The sequence below is a fragment of the Xyrauchen texanus genome, chromosome 13, assembly GCF_025860055.1.
Source record: "Xyrauchen texanus isolate HMW12.3.18 chromosome 13, RBS_HiC_50CHRs, whole genome shotgun sequence".
NCBI lineage: Eukaryota > Metazoa > Chordata > Actinopteri > Cypriniformes > Catostomidae > Xyrauchen > Xyrauchen texanus.
In genome coordinates this window covers 22,270,568-22,295,431 of record NC_068288.1, presented here as the reverse complement: position 1 = coordinate 22,295,431, position 24,864 = coordinate 22,270,568, and the positions used below count along the sequence as shown (strand labels likewise).

The 24,864-nt window shown below is 38.6% G+C and overlaps 1 protein-coding gene across 6 annotated transcripts in view; it reads right to left on the bottom strand.

The window, feature by feature from the left end:
* cep63 (centrosomal protein 63) overlaps window positions 1-21,432 on the bottom strand; it is a 32,119-nt gene extending 10,687 nt beyond the window's left edge. For 2 of the 6 annotated variants that reach the window (XR_007971905.1, XM_052141250.1), the window contains exons 1-16: window positions 21,310-21,432; window positions 20,720-20,814; window positions 20,304-20,481; window positions 19,111-19,206; window positions 18,169-18,264; window positions 17,933-18,055; window positions 15,373-15,486; window positions 14,795-14,986; window positions 13,464-13,609; window positions 12,247-12,393; window positions 12,033-12,135; window positions 11,733-11,930; window positions 10,989-11,075; window positions 10,233-10,435; window positions 9,821-10,142; window positions 7,765-7,964 (exon numbers count right to left, since the gene is read on the bottom strand). Coding sequence is in view for 5 of the 6 variants with exons in the window: in XM_052141250.1 (XP_051997210.1) it covers window positions 7,791-7,964; window positions 9,821-10,142; window positions 10,233-10,435; window positions 10,989-11,075; window positions 11,733-11,930; window positions 12,033-12,135; window positions 12,247-12,393; window positions 13,464-13,609; window positions 14,795-14,986; window positions 15,373-15,486; window positions 17,933-18,055; window positions 18,169-18,264; window positions 19,111-19,206; window positions 20,304-20,481; window positions 20,720-20,760 (2,220 nt within the window). In the remaining variant the exon portion in view is untranslated. Of the gene's footprint in view, window positions 1-4,784; window positions 7,965-9,820; window positions 10,143-10,232; window positions 10,436-10,988; window positions 11,076-11,732; window positions 11,931-12,032; window positions 12,136-12,246; window positions 12,394-13,463; window positions 13,610-14,794; window positions 14,987-15,372; window positions 15,487-17,932; window positions 18,056-18,168; window positions 18,265-19,110; window positions 19,207-20,303; window positions 20,482-20,719; window positions 20,815-21,309 lie in introns of those variants that run through there. The other 4 variants (XM_052141248.1, XM_052141251.1, XM_052141249.1 and 1 more) reach the window with 4 other exon arrangements.
* Between the last annotated feature and the right edge of the window lie 3,432 nt (window positions 21,433-24,864).

Sequence of the window (24,864 nt, the reverse complement as noted above, 5' to 3'; positions counted from 1 at the left end):
GTAATCTGATGCTACTTTAAAGAAGTTAAACCCCTCAACCCAACCTAAGAGTCTCCACCTTGAATAAACATAATAATGTGAATGTACAGTTTCTTGTATTACTGTACAAGTAACAAACACAAGGGGATTTAAGGGGGATTGAATTGTGTAACAAAAGAATGACTTGGTATACTTTTGAAGACTAGATCAGAATCAAATTTCCAAAGCATTGGCACAAAAAATAAAAGTCGAAAACCATTTGTCAGCTATAAAAAATAAAGAAAAATCATTTGCTATACAATGTTTCTCTTCCACTAGGGTAACTATATCAAGTTAACAGTGAAAACAGTTTGCAAAAAATAACGAAGCAGACATCTTCTCACACACTGTAGCATTATCACATTTCCCATATTTCTTTAAAGGGGTCTTGGAAACAAACAAAAAAATGTTGAGTGTGCGTCAGTCCTCCAAGTAAGAATGTAAACAGGCAATCTGTACTAGATGACCCTATCTGCAGTAAAACGACTGTATGGAGAAATTAGACTCTTGTGTGTACATGGTGCCTCAGTTTTGACCCTCAAGAGTTGGCACACCCTCTCCCTGCACATTTCACATTCCTCAAACACAATCACATTTCCCCTCCACCTCTACAGTTCTAGGAAAACAGCAAACAAGAATCCAGCACAATCAAGAGCTGAAAGGAATGTCAGCTTATGTCGGAAGGTCCAGATAAGATGCACTGATCCGCTACTGCACACTAGTTTAAACCATTAAATGGCAATAAAGACAAGAAATGTAATTCTTAAAAAAATTACAAAAAAGTCTGGGAAGGAAAACAACTAAAGAAAATACAGTGAACATGTGAAAATTGCAAGTCTGTTAGCTATTGAACAGGACTATGTGGCGCAAGGATTTAGGAATGATGATTAATTCTCCTCCCTTCAAAAAACATTCATTTATCTCACCCAACACAAATTTAACCCTCATGTTGTGTTTGGAGTCTTAAGAGAGCTCAAGGCCATTTGTTTAGCTTAAAATATATTGTTGATACTTCATGACCTTTCAAGACTAATCTTATGAAAACTGATTATAAACAAACTTTTAACATGACAACATGCCCCAACTGTCCCCCACTATGGAAATAATTTATTATATTTGGGGTCTCAGAACATGTCAAAACATGACGAAATCCAAAGAATTTTCACATACTGACAAACTTGTCAGTTGCTTCTTTTGAATTCTTTGGTCATATTTTTGTACAAACTGATATTCGGGTCAAACTGACCCCAAACAGAAACAATGTCACAATGGATAGCAGTCACATTTCTGCAAAATGCATACTTTGTGGCAAAACAGATGAGAAAAGCATCAATAATATCTACCAACTGGGTTTAGAGGAACATATTAAAACAATTTGAAGGGAAAATTGCTTCATTAAATTTTTTTTAAACATGCTTTATTGGGGGCACCGGGATCCCAAACAGCTCTAAATCCCAAGCATGGGTTTTTTCAACCAAAGAGACTTTCGAAAAACTCTCTAGTACCACACACATTTGATGATGTTACAGAACAGAAAACTGAATTTTTAACCAAAATAGCATTAGTGTGTCAACTAACTTTAAATATTAGACCTTAGAGTTAAACAGTTACATGACTTACACTCGATTAACCTAATAACAGGCTTTTCAATTTGACTTTTTCCTGGAATGTCAGCAGTTATGAGAGGGTTTGAATATGAATGAGTGTATCCACCTATAGGGCTACCAAGCTTCCATTGATTCACAAATGAAGGCGTTCTCATCCTCATCTGCTGCTTTTGTCATTCCTCAAAACAAGGATCCACAATGATGTATGCGCGTGGGCACACACACACACACACACAAATTAAGCCTAGATTTACACCCCAAAATGTATGCACACACTCACACTCGGGGGTGTGTTCACTTTAATACACAAGTTCTCAGAGTTGCATAGTTAATAGATGGGCAGAGCAGGGTTTGCTGGGTTTGAATGCAATGGTCACAGGGCATCCAAATCTAATTATGACCAGTTTCCAACTGACTGCCCTCATTAGTGCTCAAAAGAGGCAGTGACACAATACAGTTTTACATAACAGAGGTTACAGCTATAGCCACAATGATAGGCTTATGGTGAGATTCCATCCTACAGTCACACCTAAATAAAGAATGAAGGGAAGAAAATATCTTGCCTTATACTTAGACCTCTGTAGTTAATGATAGAAATAGTAGGCTATATTCTAGAATCATCTCTTTTTGAGACTGTTGTAGGGCAGTGGATATTCAGGGATCTCTTAGATTGAAACGTTACATCAGCAAAAAGTAAATTAGTATTTTTATTTTAAGTAAATCCTTTAATATTACTGTAGCAAAAGTTCCACTAACCTTAGTCTCATATGTCATCTGACACTTTTTTGTAATTTTATTGTTGTATGTATTTGAAAACACTTAAAACAAACTTTGTAAAGACAGCTTAGTGGTTGATTGAAAAAACATTCAGGGCTTTACTAAAAACATACAGGGCTTAAATCCCGGAAACCATCCCATAGCCCATGGTTCTACATTTAGCCGAGGAAAAAAAAAAATCACACAGAAAGTTACATACATGCTTCTGCTGTCAATTTAGAGTTCGGCTGGTTGGCCTTGTGGTGGCTTTATATTTGAATTTACCAAGGTCCCACACAAACCCAAGGTCCCATCTCATTGCCAATGTCGAATTATGTGCAGGCACCAAAATAACCCAGTTTTTTCCTCCCTGAACACAGATACACAAGCCGCAGCCTGCTTCCACTGAAATTAGATCAGATAGCTAACCAATCGCGTAACCATTTTCATCTGGCTGCTGGATAAGAAAGTGCTGGCACACTTCAAACACCTATCAGGGTGAGGCGCCACCTCTGTATCCTGCCATATCAGCAAGGGACTGAGCAAGGGACAAAAACAGGAACAAGCTCTTTCCATGGCTAAATAAATGACAGGTGAAAACCCTAAATGGACTTGTTTTAAATTTGGATACAACAGGTTTTTTGGTTTGTCTACTGACTTTTTGGTCAAATGCACAGTAGCATGGGTTCACTATCTGTGTTACATGCTGAACTGAGGATAAGAGCGAGCCTCAGTCAGTGCTGAACAACTTCCCCATGGACGAACTGATAAGGGTAATATTGTAATATTCAGGTCAAAGCAGACCAGACAAGAATTAATTGACCGTGGCACAGGAGAGGTTGATTGGAGATAATCATAAGCAAGCTGTTTGTTCAGAGGATCCTTGGCATTGTTCCCCACACTCTGAATCATGCTGATAAGACCCACTCCACATATGTCTGTGGGGCGTTTTTGAGAATTCTGAGGGCGTCTGGACCAGACTGATGCGAGGTCTTGCCAGTCAGGGCTTTATTCCCTTTTTAACCCCTCTCATGACAGAGATGAACAATGTCCACAAACACACAGACTGTGGGCTGGAAGTGAGGCACACTGCCCACGGAGGCTTGACCAGAATCTGGAATGCAAGATAAAGGCGTAAAAGCTGCACGGTCAGAAGCAGCAGCAATCGTGGGAAAGTGTCAAGAAATGCAAGCTATCTGAAAACAGCAATATGCAGAGAGTTTCAAAAACACCAGATGCATCCTGAAGAAAGAAAGAATGAATGAATTATGGGCTACACTATTCTTGCTATTCAAATACAAGGATAAACTGGACTTCAGAAGAATGCAGTAACACTTTACATTAACATTCGATTTGAATGATTAATAATTTATATAAAATTGCACTATAAATAATTGACAAGATGTGTTAATAAAATGCATTATAAGGGTGACTAGTGAGCCATTTGAACTTACTTACTAAATGCTTTATAACACTTATTCAAAATTAGTAATTTTTTATAAATCTATTTACCTTAATATAAAGTGGACACATATGAAACATTTATTTAGAAGTTGCCAACATAAGATACCTATGTACATAAAGCTATGTATGGTTTAACGGTCATCAAGCTTTATTATAGGCTATAATGTATGTGAATGAGCATGAAACCCTGAAGTGTTTATTGCAGAGGACTTTAGGTAATAAGAACTAGCTAATGTACTTAAATGTAATGTATGCGTAAAGATGCCATACCTGATATGCACAAGCAAATTAACGTTCAGGAACGAAATATGAAGAAATACTACAAACATCTGGTAAATGATGTGACTACATTGGCTTTGGCAACAGTTGTTCTACCTTCCCCACGATTATCTGGCATTAATCTGTGTGCACTTTAAAGGCCAGCCATGACATCACTTTTGCCATTTAATTACTTACAGCTTCACCACACATTTATGCATATTTAAGTCTTCTGGGTGTTATGTAGTGAAATATTTTCTTGAAGAGGGTTAGGCCACATTTCTGACTTCAACTGATCCCACAGCTTAGTGGGATGTGCAAATGGTTGGAACATTCATAGCATTTCATGATGGACCCAAAAGACTCCAGTGGTTAAATCTGTCTTCAGAAGCCATTTGTTAAGTGGTTGAGATACAGATCAATATTTCAGTCCTTTTATACCTCAAATCTTTCACTTTCTGAAAATTTAACATTGATCTGTTTCTCATCCACATCGATCATCTTCTGAATATATGGATTAACCACTGGAGTCTTATGGGTCAATTCTATGCTGCATTTTGGAGATTTTTGAAGCTTGTCTTGTCATCATTCACTTACATTGTAAGAACCTACAGAGCTGAAAAATTCTTCAAAAACATCTTGTGTTCAGCAGAATTAAAAAAAGTCAATTTTAATTTTTGGGTGAATCTTTATTCACTATTATTCTTTCAAATGATCATACTCACAATTTTCACCAGCAGACAATAAAGCATGAAAAATACTTACACTGAATATGGCTCAACACAGCTCTACTATCTTGTACCAATCTTTGGAATTAATACTGTAGATTTAAACAAGCATATTTTTCTGTGTACAGATATCCCCAGCAAGACAAACATGTCTTGGCCCAACAGTGATGTCCCAATGAAGGACTCAGCTTGAAGGCCCCCTAGAGGAAGAACCTGTTATTTTTCATGGGGCAGTTATTAGCCAACAGCATTTGCCATGGTTTTTATGCACAGACAAGTGAGGTTGCAAATTTGGAAGTCATTAACAGCAATTTTTGAAAGCAATACAAAAAATAAATAAAAGGCCAAAAGTAAAAAGTTGATTATGCTTGACTGTGTGTGCGATAAAGCCTGCAAAATGACATAATACCCAATGTGGCATGAGAGGCCAAGCAACAGAGCCAACAGGGTAATCGCCTCAATCGGGTGACCGATTGAGGCGGAAACATGATCAATGGAAAGGAGGCGGCGAGAACCGGCTTTTCAATATAAATAATATTTTAATGAGAAACTTAAAAGACAACATAAACACACACACACATGACAGACATGTCCGCTAACGATCTCTCTCACCCGCACGATACTCTGCAGTCGACCTTTATACCTCAGAGGCTTGATTAGCCTAATACGGACCGGGTGTGTATGATCACGACCCGGCCCCGCCCTCCGCCCTGCCACACTCACAAAACAAGCTTCAATTTGTGTTATCATTCGTTTTCCTCTACAAACAACTTGCACTAGTTGTGGAATTGAAAACTGGATGAGAGAATGGAGTGAATGACCTACAGGACAGACCATTAGAGCTTCATCATAGTGTCACTGTTCACCAGGATTAGTTGCGCCGAGCATGGGTGCTGTGAGATACTCTTCTAAATATTTTTGTTTGTGCTCTGCTGAAGCAAGAAAGTCATACACATCTAGGATGGCATGAGGGTGAGTAAATGATGAGATCATTTTCATTTTTGGGTGAACTATCTCTTTAAGAGTAGTAAGAGAAATGTTGATATCACATTGTTTATCACAATACTACATTTAGGGGAGTCTGGATCTGTTTGACTATAGGGGTTGGCTGGCATGGATTAATGTCTTGTTTATAATTGGCTACTGTCAAAAAATTTGAATTTGTGCCCTCTTGACACACACTACTTGCTTCTATCAAGATATTAAAGACCAAAACAAAATTAATCGAACCAATAATGAGAAATATCGGATACACATACTGTGTACTGTACATACAATCACTATATAATAAAACATGTATATATGAATTTATAATTTTTTAATAAATATATAATTATATAAACTCCAGTACAGATTTTAATTGCAAATTGAAATGACACCAAAAGTCTGCATGGAAACAGGCAATGTGAGTCATGTTGGCGTCATTACTCTGCAAGACACAGTGTCACAAAAAGATCTGAGCACTTCCATGCAAAATGTCTGAAAAACGGTTTTATATTAGATATTTTAATAAAACATATTCATAATATGTTTTTAAAATATCCATTTTGACAGCTCAAAACTAAATTATCAGCTACATACTTAGCCACAATTCAACTATTCAAGCAAGTCATGTGTTGATGAATCCCTCAGTCCACCCCTGACTTTGCCCAGGGCCACACATCTCAAATGATCCTTGCAAATAAAAAAATATTTTCCTCAGCAAGCAAGAGTGCATCAATATTTCCAAATTCCTCAAGATACCTTTACTGCGACTGTACAAGTACAATGAGATGTCGTTAGCAGCAAGCTTGCAAATGCCTCATTAAGAATAAAACTATATAGAATAAAAACACTTATAAACTGCTGTTTGTGGTGCTTTGCAGGCCGGATAACCAGGGTAACGGAATTCCGATCGCAAAACCGCTGGACTGGAGCCTGGTAAAACACATTTCCAGCACTTGCTAATAATAAAGAAGAAGTGAAACATCCTAAATCTAACAAATTAGATTTAGGATCTTTACCTTCTCCCAATTTCTCATAGTGAAGGAGCACATGTATATCTCACTCAATATCAATTCATTTGCAATATGATTCTTTCCATTCATTTTGAATAACAGTCTTTGTCTATTTCCAAGTTCAGGATCCCACATGGATAACATGAGTTTTCTCATGATGAGCATATGAATGTTTGTTGCTGTTTGATCTGGTGACTGCGTGTTTGTTGTAAACTCAGGCATGGCATAGTCCACTAAACATTGGTGGAGAAAGCTGATGTGTTTGTTGTCTGCTGTGCAAAACTGTTAAAGGATACAACCCCATCACATGCTCAAACAGCCTTTTCCCCCAAAGCACAAAGTGACACACAAATAAAACCATTCACACAAACATATCCACTCCCATAACACACATGACTATCAAAATAAGCTCTTTTAATTCAGCCCTTAAAACACATGTTCTTCACAATCTGGTCATTATGCTTAACAAAAGATTTCAAACAAGTTGGGTAACACTGTACCCAGAAATGTATTGTATAAACAGTACAGATGTCATTTCTAAAGTGCTCAACCATATGAATGTCAACAGGGTAGAGTTTGTGTGTGTGTGTGTGTGTGTGTGTGTGTGTGTGTGTGTGTGTGTGTGTGTGTGTGTGTGTGTGTGTGTGTGAGTGTGAGTGTGAGTGAGAGAGATGAGAGAGAGAGAGATAGAGAGAGAGATAGAGAGAGAGAAATATGCATGATGGCCATTTACTAGTGCATTAGATATGGAGGTATGTGGCACTTTAGCACTGTGGTAGTTTGGCACTGCTTTGATGTCTATACTTGCAGAGCTGCACAGTTGTGAAAAGGCCCCATTGAGTTATGGTTAGGGTCTTGTCTAATCATTATGCAACAATGGAATCTCACTAGCTGTCCCTTGTCAAATAGAAATGGTCATACACAAAAGATCCCCACCTGTGCCTGGTGAAGGCACTCAAGACTCAAGTGTTGTGGGGACTGCTGTCCTTGCCCAGGTACTTGAAGACAGTGTTGGCATTTTCTTGTTTCATGCTCTGAATATGGGAATCCAACATCTGAAGCAGCTCTTGAGACCGTAGCGTTTCCTCTTCTAGAAACCATTTAGCCACTGAGCCATTTGGAGATCCAGTAGATTCCTGACGGAACCAGGAAGAAATAACAGTTAAGGCAGATTAAGAAATTAGAAAATAATGTGAGATTATTTGAAAAATACATGGATTCTTAAAAAGCAACGTGTCAAGAAAAGCAAAATTCATGCTGCGCAATCATCACCAACAACAGGATGTTTAGCCTCTGTCTTTACAAGGGTAACCTTGGATACCATCCAAAAAAAAAACCCAGTATTTATTTATTGTAAAAATATCGAAACATTTTTTAAAACAAGATGCATCTACTTGAGAAGCATATTTACAGTACTTATGATATTAGGCATGATTCTTGTTGACAGAGAAATCTATGAAGTTTAAATGTTAGTGAGGTTAAAAACTAATTAGTGACGTTTATTCTTAAAATAAGAAAAACGAGACCCACTCTATATTACTACTATGTACTAACATTAAAAATAAGCATTTGATACAATGTACTTATTGTATACATACAGTACGTTTTATGTTTCAGATGGTTATTTGATATCTTCTGCTTTAGTTTGTCAACAGGAAATATCAATTTTAGATTTCCAAACATTTCTTCAGCAAATAGAATAGAAGTAGAATGAGGAGTCCTGCAAAAAAATGGTATGGCCCCCACAGAGCCCGGATCTCAACATCATTGAGACAATCTGGGATTACATGAAGAGACAGAAGCAATTGAGACAAAAGTGTACCTAAGAGAATCTGATTTCTAAGGCATAGGTTGGTCACACCAAGTTTTTTATGTTTACTGCTGTTTGTATGAAGTTAATTGATAAATAAATAATATTCATGGCATCATTTTTGAAAACATCCTCAATATAATTTAGTTTTTCTTCAAAATTTGCACTGTACTGTATGTGTTGTTACATTGTACTTATATTTAAAGTACCTGCATGTAATTACATCTGTAATTACACTGTTAACCCTACCCATAAACCGACCTGTACCCCAACCTTGGTAGCACCAAAAGTGAAACTCTTGAGATTTTCGCAAAACACCACACACAATTAGTAAATTGTGTAAAATGCTGAAAGAGGGAAGTCACAATTTTATCTGTCAAAGTTGCTGACTTCATCCTACCGGTGTCTGTTCTGTCACTATTCAAAAGAGAGAAGCAATCGTGAAGATCGACCAATATCTAATATAGCAGCCAAAATGCTATATCCACGATTTGATGATGAATTTCAGATTTATAGTAAAAAAATGACTTAAATATTGATCTGTTTCTTACCAATCATATCACTTCTGAAGATATGGATTAAAACACTGGAGTCTTATAGATTATTCTTATGCTGCTTTTATGTGCTTTTTGAAGTGTAATAAATGTGCAACCTATTCACTCTGTATGGACTGACACAGTTGAAATATTCTTCAAAAATCATAATTGGTGTTCTGCAGAAGAGAGAAAGTCATACACATCTGGGATGGCATCAATGTAAATGATGAGAGAATTTTAATTTTTGGGTGAAATATCTCTTTAACCACCTCCCGCTGGCAGATACTAATGCGAGATTTATCTCCCGCTGCCTGGCCGACAATTATGTAAATTAAGCTCACACCTGAAAATCAGAAAATCATCTCTGGCTAGTGTGACGCAGGCTTTACATAAATTGGGACCAAAAAATAACTTGCCAATAAGTAAAGGGGAAAAAAATCCAACTTTACCATTGAATTAAGTTTACTTATCTACCCCAATGACAAACAGTTTTTTCTTGTTTTTAGCATAAATCTCTTTATTTTTTTTATTTTTTTTTTACATTTCTCTGACAACTAAACGATGCTCAGATATTAAAAAAATACTTATTACTAAAAAAATTGCAGCGCATCATTATGTATCATAGTCTAATTACTCTAAGACTTACGACAGGCAGGAAGTTGTCTGTCGAGCTGGAAGCTTGAGCTTCTTTTCCATGAACTTCTGCACTGAGCAGAGCTGCCATCCTGTGGGCTTTACGGGCTGAGGATGAAGATGAGCTGGATGATGCCAAAGAGAGGGCCGGGGACACAGCTGTCCTGCTCTCCTTTGATTGGCAATCCTGGTGATGAGGGGAAGATCGGGACAGGTTCTCCAGCTGTTTTAAAAGCATCTGTATTTGGTCCTCATAGTGTGAGGCTCTTTCCTGCATCCGACTTTCCATGGCCTGTAGCTCCTCCTGGTGTCCCCGCTGTATATCCTCAGTAGATCTATCACAGCACATAACACACTCACATACATGCATTTGACTTGTTGCTCAAATACATTTAATGAGTGAGAATCTGTTATCGAAGGGTTACCTCTCCTGAGTATGGTATGAATGGCACTTGTTTTGATTTTGCAGTAACGCTCTCTCATACTTGTCCTGCCAGGTCTGGTTGCTGGCCTCCATGCGAGCACGTAGCTCAGTAATTTCCTGCCTCAGACGCCGATTCTCCTCCTCCAGACTGTTTAGAGATGACACGTAGCTGTCTCTAAGACTCGTCAGCTCTCCATCACCACTCTAACAGAAAAACAAAGGGAAATTATGAATTCGCAACAAACATCTCACAAAACGTTACGTAAACTTAAACAGCCCATGTAATACAAATGAGACGTTTGTGATAGCATTAGATAGAGATAGAGTTAAAGCTAATATCTCTGTTAGCTTTGAGACCATATATATATATATATACACATATACACACACACTAGTTTACTCCTAAAATATGACTATTATGTTTTTAGCAGATATAAATATTTAAAATGAACTGTCTCTTCTGTGAAACCAAACCAAAAATATTAATGACAAACCTCAACTGCACTCACAAGCACATCTGTGTCTGATTAAAGGCTTTTTAGAATGAGAAAGGCCCTCCCCCATCTAATACCACCTGCCTGACTAGCAACAGCAAGGAGGAAATCATGGTTCATGGTTGTGACGTAACTAAAGGCAGATGGCCATACTTTGAAAGAATACTTTGCTCATCAAGTTTTTTCATAAAACAGAAGTAACAAACAAACAAATGACATTAATTTGAACTAAAAAGAGGATTTATTCAAAAAAGGGTAAAAACCTTAGGGGATCTTGACTCGACTCTCTCAAGAAGATCATTTAGATGCTGATTTTCAAGCTTTAGCGTCTCAAGCTGGACCTGTGTAACCTTCAAAACAAGTAGAGGAACACCATCCAGTTTCACCAATTATTCTATATTACCAATTAATAACTATAATATTACACTAGATCGTCCTGATGACATCAAGTTGACAATAAGTGGCTTGATTAAATTAAAGGGATATTCACCTAAAAAATTTAATTATCTCATCATTTACTCACCCTCATGCCATCCCAGATGTGTATGACATTCTTTCTTCTGCAAAACACAAACAAAGATTTTTAAAAGAATATTTCAGCTTTGTTGGTCCTCACAACGGAAGTGAATGGTGACAAGAACTTTGAAGGTCCAAAAGGCAGTATAAACAATAATCCATAGGACTCCAGTGTTTTAATCACACCAACCATATCACTTCTGAAGATATGGATTTAAACACTGGAGTTTCCAGATTACTTTTATGCTTCCTTTATGTCCTTTTTGGTCCTTCAAAGTTCTGGTCACATTCATTGCATTGTGAGTTCCTACAGAACTGAGATATTCTTCTAAAAATCTTTATTTGTGTATTGCTGAAGAAAGAAAGTCATACACATATGGGATGGCATGAGGGTGAGTAAATGATGAGAGAATTTTCATTTTGGGGTGAACTATTCCTTTAAGAACTGTAACTGCTGTTGATATATTCAGAGGTGAGCGTGACTGGTGAACCTTGAGTTCTGACATCCTGCGCTCTGCTCGCTCCACTTCCGCCCGCAACTGTCGTTCAATGCTGGAGGCGGAGCCAGTGAGTGTGGCGATGGTGATGTCTCGCTTATGCAGCTCACTCGTTAACTGAGAAACCTCCTTCCTCATTCCTTCCAACTCTCCACAACGAGTCTGTTCAGCCCTCTCAAGTTCTTCACGTAGCTATTAACACAGAGGAAAAAAATATATATATATAAAAAAAGTGCCCAACCATACATGGAAAATACATCAGTGTCACAAACTGTAAAACCTAACTCCACATACACGTCTGATTTCAGCTGTACAGCGAGTATGTTCCTCCTCCATCTGTTTCCATTCTTGTTCTCTCCTGCTCATCTCAGCTTTATGCCTTCGCATGCTCTCCAATCTGACAAAACATACAAAATAGGATTCAGGGTTTTACATTGCAGAATGATTTTAGCTTTTAAATGAAAGCTGCAGCCATTGACAGGAACATCAGTGTTTAAAAACATCTCACTTGTCTCCAAGTCTGATGACCTCTGCTTTCAAGTGACTCTCACAGGTCTGGGAACTGTTCGATTTGGCTGTGATTTTCTCCAGATCCTGTCTAAGGGAGGCCAAGTTTGAAGATGAGCCATGTGATGCTAAACAATCCTCTAGAGATCTGTAAATATTAAGTAAAGCATTATTACATCCTGGGCTTGATTTATAGCAAGTTTTTTCTAAAGGTCTAAAATGTGGATATAATTTAAATCATAGTCTGTCATTAAAAGTTTATTTTAAAAATAAGATTTATGAGCAAGCAGTGAAAATTCTGTAATTATTTTCTCACCCTAATTGTGGCACACAAAATGACTTTTGTTTTATCTTTAATCATCTTTTTGCCATATAATGAAAGTGCATAGTGACTCCAGGCTGTCAACCTCCATAAAGGACAAATAGAGCCCAAATTAAATATGGCATTACTTCAATAACATCACATGTAGGTCTTGTGACCAAATTTCACGAGACAAGAACCAATGACATTTGATGTTATTGATATATCACCTTATTACACGGCTCTCAGGAATACTCTATTCTGATTGGTCAATGGCGCCACCCAGCGGTCAGATATTGCTCTGTAACAACCGCACATCCGGGAATAAAGATGTATCAGACTGCTCATCCTTGTTCTGCGAGCCGTCTCTCCTGCTTCTAGGCACACTGTACAGTTTCTAAATGTAAGCTAATAAAATAATTTAAACTCAAATCAATGTTTCATGAGCTTATTTATTATTTGGCAAGAAGTCTTGTAATAGGCTAAATAATGAGTCAAATGACTCTTTCTTCTCAAATTACATAATTTCAATGCAAATAAATATTTTATGTCTATGAATTTATTTATTTGGTTAGTTGACGTGTAATAAGCAGATTTGCATAGAGGTCCTGATCACCCTGTTAGGGTTTATTGTGCGATAACAACCGGCTGGCTGTACATTATCCCTTACATATTTTATCTGGGCGCTACCTTTGATTGTAGAGTAAATAATGAGTTGAATTACTACTACCTAGGAGTTTTTATGTATTTTATGGAGCTTTTATTTTTTTACAAATTTTTTCTTTTGGTTTTCACAGAAGAAAGTTATATGGGTGTGCAATGACATGAGGATGAGTGTATAATGACAGAATTTTCATTTAATTTTTGACTGAATAATTCCCTTAACACTGAATATTGAAAGGCTGATGATAGTGTACCTGATGACTTGTTCTTTTGCTTGCAGAGACTGGCTGAGCCTAGTCACCTCTCGTCGGAGCTGCTGCTGCTGGGCTCCGGCACTACGAACAAACTGATCCTGAGCATCCAGTGTGGCCTTCAGCTCCTCTCTCTCTTCGTTCAAAACCTGCAATAAAGTGTCATTCTCTAATTCACATATTTGATTTAAAACAGCAATTCCAGATAAAAAAATTGTTGTTGCTTATAATCCAAAATAGCAGGAATGCTTACAGACATTTAAAAGGTGCACTAGGAAATTCTATATTTATAAAAAAGTTGATCCTAAAGAAAATTTTGAGCCATGTATAAAACCACATAAGATGAGGACCCAATCATATCAGTACCCTTATAAAAGCTGTTTTATTCTACATGGAAACGGTCCCCCTCCATGTCTTCCATGACAGAATTTTCCACCATTGGGCCGAATGCTTCTGAGCACAGTACGGTTCCAGTAGCATTTCCACTTGAGCACCATTTAGCAAGGCACGATTATAAACCGTTCTCATCATGGAATTCTCTGCATGGTTAGCTAACCGTACTCAAGTGTTCTCAAGAATGCTGGTTGAATGGATTTAGTACGTGGCGACTTGATTTAACTAGTATTGTAGCCAACATTTCTTTTTCTACACACCTTTTTCATCAGAGAAGGAGATTACTAACTCATTTAAACAGAAAATACATCAATATATTCTCATATAATATTTTAATATAATACTTCTAGAACATTTTGTCAATAAATATCCTTTTTTAGCTAGTCTGGGAACTTTTACCTTTCTGCATGTTCGTGTCCGGTGGTAAACACAACCCTCAGCCAATTACAGTAAACCGCTCATCTTTTTTGCTCTACTTTCCTGGTACATGGTCTGTTTCTTTGCTGTTTGTTAGCAGAGTAAAACCAGGGGGAAAAGAAGTCCAAAAATCCAGAATGTGCAATCATCCTCCATAGTGCACCACAATCGCACCAATGTTTACCTTTCACGCTGTCGCCAACAGATGGTTCTGTTCTTTTGCGATGAGAACTGTTCGGCCCAATGGTTGAAATGCAGCTTCAGATTAAATTAATCATGACTGACTGTGAATAGTGAAATTCTACAACTGCATCACTAACTAAAAACTTTTGACTTTGAGTAATGCTGCATCCACAACACTAAGTGTCACTGTAAGTCCAAGATGACACAAACACAAACAGATGTGCACCTTTAACCAGCATCTGTCCTTGCTCTTTCGGGAACTTCACTAGCTGTACTTTACTCAATGTACTATGATCTAAAGGCTAATTCTACCTCTACTCATCTTGTGGATCTGGCTCTACCTGTCCTGGTAAGCAAGCTGCAGTGAAGCAGCTGACCTGCTGTTCCCTGGTGGAGTCTCCCAGCTCATCCTGCAAAAGATGAAGTCTCTCCAGTTCTAGCTCCTGCGTGTGCAAACGGTCCTGAGCCCTCTGCAGCTGAGTGCGCAGCCGCTGCAGTTCTCCCTGCTCCTGTGCTCGACCCACACCCTGAGTCTGACAAAACAGTGACAACAATACATACAAATTTCTCATATATTAATATAGAATTGTTTTAAATATTATTTATCTATAATTGAGGGCACAGTTGTGGCTTGGTGCTTTTGGTGAATTGAACAATCAACCTTCAAGTTACCAGCCTAACTGTTAACCATTATACCACAGTAGAAAATACTGTAATGTCACACTAATGTAATGATATAATGGTAGTGGTGGTGTAGTGGTCTAAAGCACATAACTGGTAATCAGAAGGATGCTGGTTCGATCCCCACAGCCACCACCATTGTGTCCTTGAGCAAGGCACTTAATAATTGTCCCTGTAATAAGGGCTCTGTAAGTCAATTTGGATAAAAGCGTCTGCCTTATACATAAATGTAGTCCACCTGGAAAAGGGTAAACTGTTCAGCTAGCTTCTTCCTCTGTTCCTCTAGTGAGGTCACTTGTCTCTGGTACTGCAGTCTCTGTTGTTCCCACTCTGCTGAGTGCTCACGGAACTCCTGTGTTAATGACAGGCAGACTATGAGAAAAGCTCAATCCACAAAATGGCAATTTGTATCAAATCTATTTAAGAATATATATCAAACTTATACATATTATACACTCACTGAGGACTTTATTACACCTACTTATTCATTCGATTATCTAATCAGCCAATTGTGTGGCAGCAGTGCAATGCATACAATCATTCAGATACAGGTCAGGAACTTCAGTTAATGTTCACATCAACCATCAGAATGGGGAATAAATGTGATCTCAGTGATTTCGACCATGGCATGACTGTTGGTGCCAGACAGGCTGGTTTGAGTATTTCTGTAACTGCTGATCTCCTGGGATTTTCACGCACAACAGTCTCTAGAATTTACTCAGAATGGTGCCAAAAACAAAAACCTCCAGTGAGCGTCAGTTCGCCGGACGGAAACGCCTTGTTCATGACAGAGAACAAAAGAGAATGACACAACTGGTTCAAACTGACAAAGTCAACAGTAACTCAAATAACTGCTCTGTACAATTGTGGCGAGAAGAATAGAATCTCAGAATGTTATACTGAGATGCGAATAGGCACTGTTTTGGTGGAACGAGGGGGACCTACACAATATTAGGCAGGTGGTTTTAATGTTGTGGCTGATCTGTGTATACAAGAACTGACTGTATAGACTGATTCAGACACAGCTTCTTGATTTATCTCATAAGAAGCAACCCCACCTACCTCCAGTCCTGCTCTCTGTTGTATTTACAGTATCTCACAAAAGTGAGTACACCCCTCACATTTTTTTAAATATTTGATTATATCTTTTCATGTGACAACACTGAAGAAATTACACTTTGCTACAATGTAAAATAGTGAGTGTACAGCTTGTATAACAGTGTAAATTTGCTGTCCCCTCAAAATGCCTCGACACACAGCCATTAATGTCTAAACCGCTGGCAACAAAAGTGAGTACACCCCTGATTGAAAATGTCCAAATTGGGCCCAATTAGACAATTTCCCTCCCCGGTGTCATGCGACTCGTTAGTGTTACAAGGTCTCAAGTGTGAATGGGGAGCAGGTGTGTTAAATTGGGTGTCATCGCTCTCACACTCCCTCATACTGGTCACTGGAAGTTCAACATGGCACCTCATGGCAAAGAACTCTCTGAGGATCTGAAAAAAAGAACTGTTGCTCTACATAAAGATGGCCTAGGCTATAAGAAGATTGCTAAGACCCTGACACTGAGCTGCAGCACGGTGGCCAAGACCATACAGTGGTTTAACAGGACAGGTTGACAGGCCTCGCCATGGTCGACCAAAGAAGTTGAGTGCTCGTGCTCAGCGTCATATCCAGAGGTTGTCTTTGGGAAATAGAAGTATGAGTGCTGCCAGCATTGCTGCAGACGTTGAAGGGGTGGGGGGTTAGCCTGTCAGTGCTCAGAACATACGCCGCACACTGCATCAAATTGGTCTGCATGGCTGTCGTCCCAGAAGGAAGCCTCTTCTAAAGACGATGCACAAGAAAGCCCGCAAATAGTTTTCTGAAGACAAGCATACCATGTCCTGTGGTCTGATGAGACCAAGATAAACTTATTTGGTTCAGAGGGTGTCAAGCGTGTGTGGCAGAAACCAGGTGAGGAGTACAAAGACAAGTGTGTCTTGCCTACAGTCAAGCATGGTGGTGGGAGTGTCATGGTCCGGGATTGCATGAGTGCTGCCGGCACTGGGGAGCTACAGTTCATTGAGGGATACATGAATGCCAACATGTACTGTGACATACTGAAGCACAGCATGATCCCCTCCCTTCGGAGACTGGGCCACAGGGCAATATTCCAGCATGTTAACGACCACAAACACACCTCCAAGACGACAACTGCCTTGCTAAAGAAGCTGAGGGTGAAGGTGATGGACTGGCCAAGCATGTCTCCAGACCTAAACCCTATTGAGCATCTGTGGGGCATCCTCAAACGGAAGGTGGAGGAGCACAAGGTCTCTAACATCCACCAGCTCCGTGATGCCATCATGGAGGAGTGGAAGAGGACGCCAGTGGCAACCTGTGAAGCTCTGGTGAACTCCATGCCCAAGAGGGTTAAAGCAGTGCTGGAAGATAATGGTGGGCACACAAAATATTGACACTTTGGACATTTTCACTTAGGGGTGTACTCACTTTTGTTGCCAGCGGTTTAGACATTAATGGCTGTGTGTTGAGTTATTTTGAGGGGACAGAAAATTTACACAGTTATACAAGCTGTAAACTCACTAGTGTACATTGTAGCAAAGTGTAATTTCTTCAGTGTTGTCACATGAAAAGATATAATCAAATATTTACAAAAATGTGAGGGGTGTACTCACTTTTGCGAGATACTGTATATCTTTTTTATTTCCCTACTTGATCAAATTCATTAGTTTATTCAGGCATAAAACATGAAGACCAATCTGTTGAACACAGAGTATATAATTATCCAGTCTCTGTACCTCCAGCTTGGAGTTGAGGCGGGACAGCTCACTCCTGTCCTCCTCTCTGCTCAGAGCTCCTTCCCGTGACTCTTTCAGATGCTTACGCTGTAGCTTCTCATAGCTGCGCTTCAATTTAGACAACTGCGGAAAGAAGTTGTTCTTTACAGAGACAGACACCTGACAAAGACTAAATTACGCCATTCAACATATTGTGGGTGAAAAAATTATATAAAAAGGCCCATTGATGATCTTACTTCATCTTTTACATGCTGCAGCTGTTCTTCATACTTCATAACCAGCTCTTGTTTTACAGCTTGCATCTCATCTAGCTGTTTCCCCAGCACCCGGATCTGTAGAACAAAAATAATCAGGCTAGTCAAAGCCAATGTGAACCACAGCTCAAACATGACACCTAGTGGAAAGTGATGTCCATCACATACCCTATTAAAGATTTGTAAGATTGCATAATGCGGTTAATTTTAACCCCCTAAAGTTGCCCCAAAAAGTATTTGGATGAATGATAAAACAATATATTGTTAACACAACACATTATCCATTGTTCAAAATTATCAAAAATTTATTTTGACACTTGTATTTGAAAATATAAAGTCCATGTCCATAGTTCATGTGATGAAAAACACCTGTTTCCTTAATACTGTAAGGATATTTGTGTAAACCTGAGGGGAACTGACTCCTTTAAAATCACCTTGGCAGTCATTGCAAAAATCGCCTCACAAAATTAAGGTTAATACTAAGAAAAGCTTACTAGCATCCCTTCCTTGCAGATGCCACCACCACTTGGTTATATATTTTGTTAAGTAATGCAAAACAAAATTCATAAAAACACAATGTATGCATTTCGATCCAAGTCAATCATTCAATTATACTCATATTTGTTCGGAATCAATGGAAAGCAATTACTTTTACATCCATATGCAGAATTAATACAATGAAAAGACTAAAATATATAATAATATATATAATAATGGGCTAATGATGCTGATAGGTGATCAGAGAATATTAATAAAGCAGTTAAGAGCCAATCAAAACATTAAATAATCAAGGAAGCTTTACTGACCAGTCTGATCTTACAGAGCTAACTTATGCTTATGAAGCTCAAACAGAAGCATTCATGGGTAGTTTGACATTCAGTAGTCTAGTCATGCTGGAAGAAGCACACCTACATGCACCTTCACCTGCTGTAATCCCTTTTCCACTACCAACTTCAACATTAGAAAACCACCATCCTGGAGCTCCAGCACTGCCATCATCATCTCCCTCACCTTGAGTGTCTGCCAGGGATGAAGGCAGAGTGTCAGGGCAGAGACAGCCTGGAGGATGCATGTGATTTTGCCGAGCCACTGCATTTATAGAGAGATTTCAACGTGGAAAGTGGAATTCCCTCAAAAAGCAATCTTCACTATCAGTTTAGTTCGTAAAGGGATAGTTCACCCTAAAATGAAAATTCTCTCATCATCTCACACTATACAAGATAATATTCTTTCTTCTGCAGAACACAGATTTAAATATTTTTAGAAGAGTATTTCAGCTCTGCAGGTGCATACAATGCAAGTGAATGGTGACCAGAACTCAGAAGGTCTAAAAAGGACATAAAGGCAGCATAAAAGTAATCCATATGACCCCAGTGTTTAAATCCATATCCTTCTGAAGTGATATGATAGCTGTGGTGAGAAACAGATCAATATTTAATTCCTTTTATACTCCACCTTTACTCCATCAATCTCCACCTTTGACCAGCTCCAACCAGCAGGTGGCTGAATGTGAAAGTCACTTCCATACCAGAATGTGGAAGTAAAAGTGAAAGTATAGATATTCATTTTAAAAAGGACTTAAACATTGATCCCTTTAAAAGATTATATGGAATTTACCACATACGGATTACTTATCTTCTGCTTTTATTTCCCTTTTGGGCTGTCAAAGTTCTGGTCACCATTCACTTGCATTGAGGATCAACAGAGCGAAAATATTCTTTTAAAAATGTTATTTTGTGTTTTGCAGAAGATAGAAACTCATACACATCAAGGATGGCATGAGGGCGAATCAATGATCAGGGAATTTACTTTTTCTTAGGTGCACTATCCCTTTAAGTAGACTAAATCTGTGATCTCAGTTTTGACTTCTTTTTGATTAACTTTATCTTGCAGTCAGAAAAATGCTTTGTCTGATTTTAAACCCTTTTAGTATAACAAATCAGCCAGCATACACTTCCATCAGAACTTTCATAGGGACTTTCGGTTCAGTCACAATTGAATGAATATCCCATGTTTATAAAAACAGAACCACAGAGGAGAATCCTACGACCCAAAATGCTGAATGCTTACACAGCATTTTAAAGAAAAAATACATAGTCCTAAAACTGATTCAGTACCTCTGAGCTCCTCTTGTTGAGCAGGGCCCTGGCTGACTGGAGCTCCTCTTGTGCATTCTTCAGACGCAGCTCCATAGCTCGTACCTCAGCCTCCCACTCCTGGCGCTTGTGCCCCACCATAATGTCGATCTGCCTCATTAACTCCTGCAACTCCGGCTCACAGGATGACAGGACAGAGCTGAGGACATGGACAGCAAAGGACACACATAGGAAAAATCTAAAACCAATGTAATACAAACAGGGAACGGTGTGTAAACATACAATTGCTTGACACAAGTGCCACCAATTTTATTTGTGGTCATGGCAGCACCTACTACGGTAACTACGGTGTCCCTCTTCTATGCAATTAAAAACTAAAAAATAAAGTCATGATGGTATATCTACATAACAGCTAATTAAAAATTAATTATCCTTACCTCACGTCATGATCCCGGAGAGTGCCCAGAAATTCCTCCATTCTATCTCAATGATCTTCCAAATGCATCCTTGTTACAGAATGTTAAAATCTGGGCTTCGTGCATGAGAAATGAGCAGCATATGCATTACCAAGGGCAACTCCGCAGTAACAACAATAGCGATAATCGAATAGATTTAACTATTAGCTTGATTTGTGCCACACTGTAACTTCAGCCTTTCAGGAAACATTTTTAAGTGTTAAACATATCATAACACAAAAACATATTTTTATCACAGAAATAGATGGAGGCAGCTGTGTTCCAAAAATAACCAAGTATTATTCAGCGTGACAAAAGTGCATACCTAGCAGAACAGATTTTGTATACAATGTGACATATTCATGTTGATAACTCACTTCATCAATTTTTCACATCAGACCTCATTTTACTGGTATGTTACAAATAAATCACTTCTGGGCTAGCATTAGCCTGTTAGCGTGGACAAATAGTGTTTAGTGATCGGAGAGAAATTGCCTGTTTTCCACGATCTTTTTTATTTCAAGATACGATGTGTAATAGTTTATTAGTCTCAAAATAAAGATTTAACTTACAATTGAAGGCACACAATGCATCGTGCCTGTCAGTTGTGTCGGAAACTCACTCAACAGTTGAAAACGCACAGCAACCAAGAACATCACAACAACACAGCGAACATCCACTCTGTTTGCTCTTCCGCCACTAAGAGTCACGTGACACACAGTGTTGCCTCTTTTTTTTAGCAAGTTAGTTCACTCGTCGGAAATTTATTTTACGGCAGTTATTTTACTATGCAGACAATCGGCATAGAAGTGCAGCTCCTGTCTGCTTAAATGGGTAAAGACCGCAGTGTCCAAAACGGATGATCAATATTACAATAAAAGAACATATTTCAAATCAGCAGTAAAATCTTAAAACACTGGCGTCATAAATTGTGCTTCTTTTTCGCAGGTTACGCAAAAAACCGTTCTCGAGTTGATTGAGAGGCAATTTTACCTGTAAGGCGGGACCTCCCTTTTTTTTTTTACACCCGTTGACCGTTGGGCGTTCCAATTTTTCCCAATTCATTTTAATAGAAGTGGCCCGTCTCTGCTAAATAATCTTTGCTCTGATTGGACACTTGATACTGATACTACAGACCGACAGACAGAAATAACCCAACGGCTACATTTTATTTATTATCACGCTAGACATTTATCAAATTTTAGGCATAAACACACTACAATATACTTGCAAATCTGATAAATGCAATCTGTAAATATGGAAACAATATGATTTATAAGGTTATGTCTTGCATATTCGTCCATTTATTTTTATTGTATATTCATATAATACATTTATATGCGTTTGTTGCTGATTTCACCACATAAGTAGAATAGTAGAATTCTGTTTCAATGAATTGTATCAACAATTCATAATATTAGGCCAAATTGGCGGGCAGATGAGCAGGAGCACCCTAGTGGTTCAACCTGTTTCAATATACGTTTTCCCATAAGACTGTGGATTGTGTTGAATGCTGAGCTGAAATCTATGAACAACATTCGAACGTATGAGTCCTTATTATCTAGGTGGGTGAGGGCGGGTGGTGGCGATGGCTTTGTCTGTTGAACGGTTTAGACGATACGCAAACTGCAGTGGGTCTAGTGAGGGGGTAGCTAGGTCTTAATGTGCCTCATGACGAGCCTCTCGAAGCGCTTCATGATGATGGGTGTAAGTGCGACAGAACGGTAGTCGTTGAGGCAGGACACTGAAGACTTCTTTGGCATGGGGACGATGAGTGAGGAACTGATAGCTATTTTAAAAAAGCTACATCCTGTCTATTTTGACTTTCTCTGATAATTGTGATTTTTCAAAGGCAACGCGTGTGTGTGTGTGTGTGTGTGTGTGTGTGTGTGTGTGTGTGTTTGTTTGTGAGAAAATGAGAGTTGTTTGGACTGTTTGGAGATTAATAATAAGGATTTGATGAGAAGCACAGCATAAACAGGAGGAAGCTACTAAAGCAAGAGAATCTTTAGCTAAGCAAATTGAAAAACATCAGCATCTGAAAGGATTCAGAATGAGCTTGAGGTTGCTCAATTGGTCTGTTCTCTTCTTAAACAAGATTCTCAAGATGAAAATGAGCCTACCTTACAGTCCAGCACAGCCAATGCCCCTCATAAATCACTACTTCAGGGAAGCCTTTCACAGCAAATAGATGTTTTCAGCAATGACCCAAAGTCATCTGCCCTGAAAATGTCTAGTCATCCTAACCCATGCCATGTTTAATTTGTTCCTGTACCCTCAGAATTACTTTCCCCAGCAGTTACCTGCTGTTCTAAGCACAGCTTCATCCACTGAAGCCCCATTTAGTCCTATTGCTTCAGCCCCACAGACATTTAAATCTAACAATGCTACATGGTCATCAACACCTCTAGCTACACCACTGCTACGTACCATCAGGCAGGCAGTATCACTACATCAGGACCCACACCAGCCGACTACATGACAGCTTCCCTCAAGCAATCAGACTTTTGAACACTTGATCTCTCTTGATCAATAGGACTGCACTTTATTAATCTTATTATCTCACACTGGACTGTCATAAATTATATTCTCTGTACAATACAACTACTGTTTTTTTATTTAATTTTTTTTAACTTTATGTACTTTTTTTGTTGTAGGCTATGTGTTCTATATTATGTGTATTCTATGTGGATTGTTTACCTTGCATATTATTATTGTGTTGTGTAAGTATGTGTACATTTGATATGTAAACTGTGTTGTGTAAATTTGTCGTTTATTGTAAATTGGTATATGTCTTGTCACTGTCATGACTGCTATGTTGCTCGGAACTGCACACAAGACTTTCACCCACTGTTGCACTTGTGTATATAGTCATGTGAGAATAAAGTGATTTGATTTGAGCTGTTGCCTAACCTACCTCAGTATATAGGACAGGCTATACAGATCCTTTACCACCCTACCCAGCTGTAGTGTCTATGCAGCCCAGTCATTCAGTCACTTCTGTTACTTCCATCTACAGCATCATTAGCAGTTCCTGTAGCAACAGGGTTTGCATTATCTACTAGACTTTGAACCCTGACTCTAATTTAGCAGCACCTTATCCAGTTCCCCCAAGTCAAGTCTCTCATAACCATTAAGACTTAGCAATACTTAAATTGGCATTAGACAGTCTAATGCACAATCAGCCACATTTAAGTAAACAATACAAATACCAAGTTCTTTTAAGTCACTTGAAACTCCCCAGTGCTCACCACCTTGACAAAGCATTCATGTATGATCCCCGGCCATACACCACTGCTGGATAAATATGGCCAGCCACATCAACTTGTCCAGTGTGAATTGTTATCCTTAACACCCCAGCTATTAAGTTTGTTGATGTAGAAGCTTTTGATTAATTTTCCCTATCGATTAATTTGCTAGTAAGTATGCTCAGAACTCTAGAGGGCCCAAATGGATATGAGTTGCAATGTTAATCTCACGTCAATCAATTGTTGATTAAAATGACCCAATTCTACCATGATAGTTTTATAGTGTACTGATTCAGTCGAGGTATTCTGCAAACCAGCGCAGACCACACATATGCTTTACCAGATTTATCTGTATGTTACAGATAAAGTCAAAGGCTTGCAAACAGGTCCCCTACCCTCTACCAGAATGAAATGGCTAAACCAGCCAAGAAAGACCACGGAGTGTCTTCATAGGAACGATCCACTTCAGTCCTCTACTCCTAATGGAAGCATGCCTTCACAGATACCAACAAAATCTAAAGTGCCTACCAAGACTCCATTGTTCATGTCCATTGTTACGTTCTCCACTATCAAGGGTAGAGGTGGAACAGTTTAAAATTAAGAATTAAGGAAACTAAATTATTTAATAGGGTTAACGTTACTTAGCTAGCGTTGCTAAGCCCCGGTTTTCCCGTCCAAGCACTATTGAACACACAATTTATTACATCAATAACACAGATTTATTTTGGGGAAAGAAACTTATGAATCATACAAGGAAGCAATACATTAACTTCAGGAGGGGGCAATGCCAAAATAACAAACAAAAGAATTCTACTTGTGTTACTCTACTAAATAAATACAAAGATGCAAATAAAAGACAATGCTAAACCTAACTCCCTC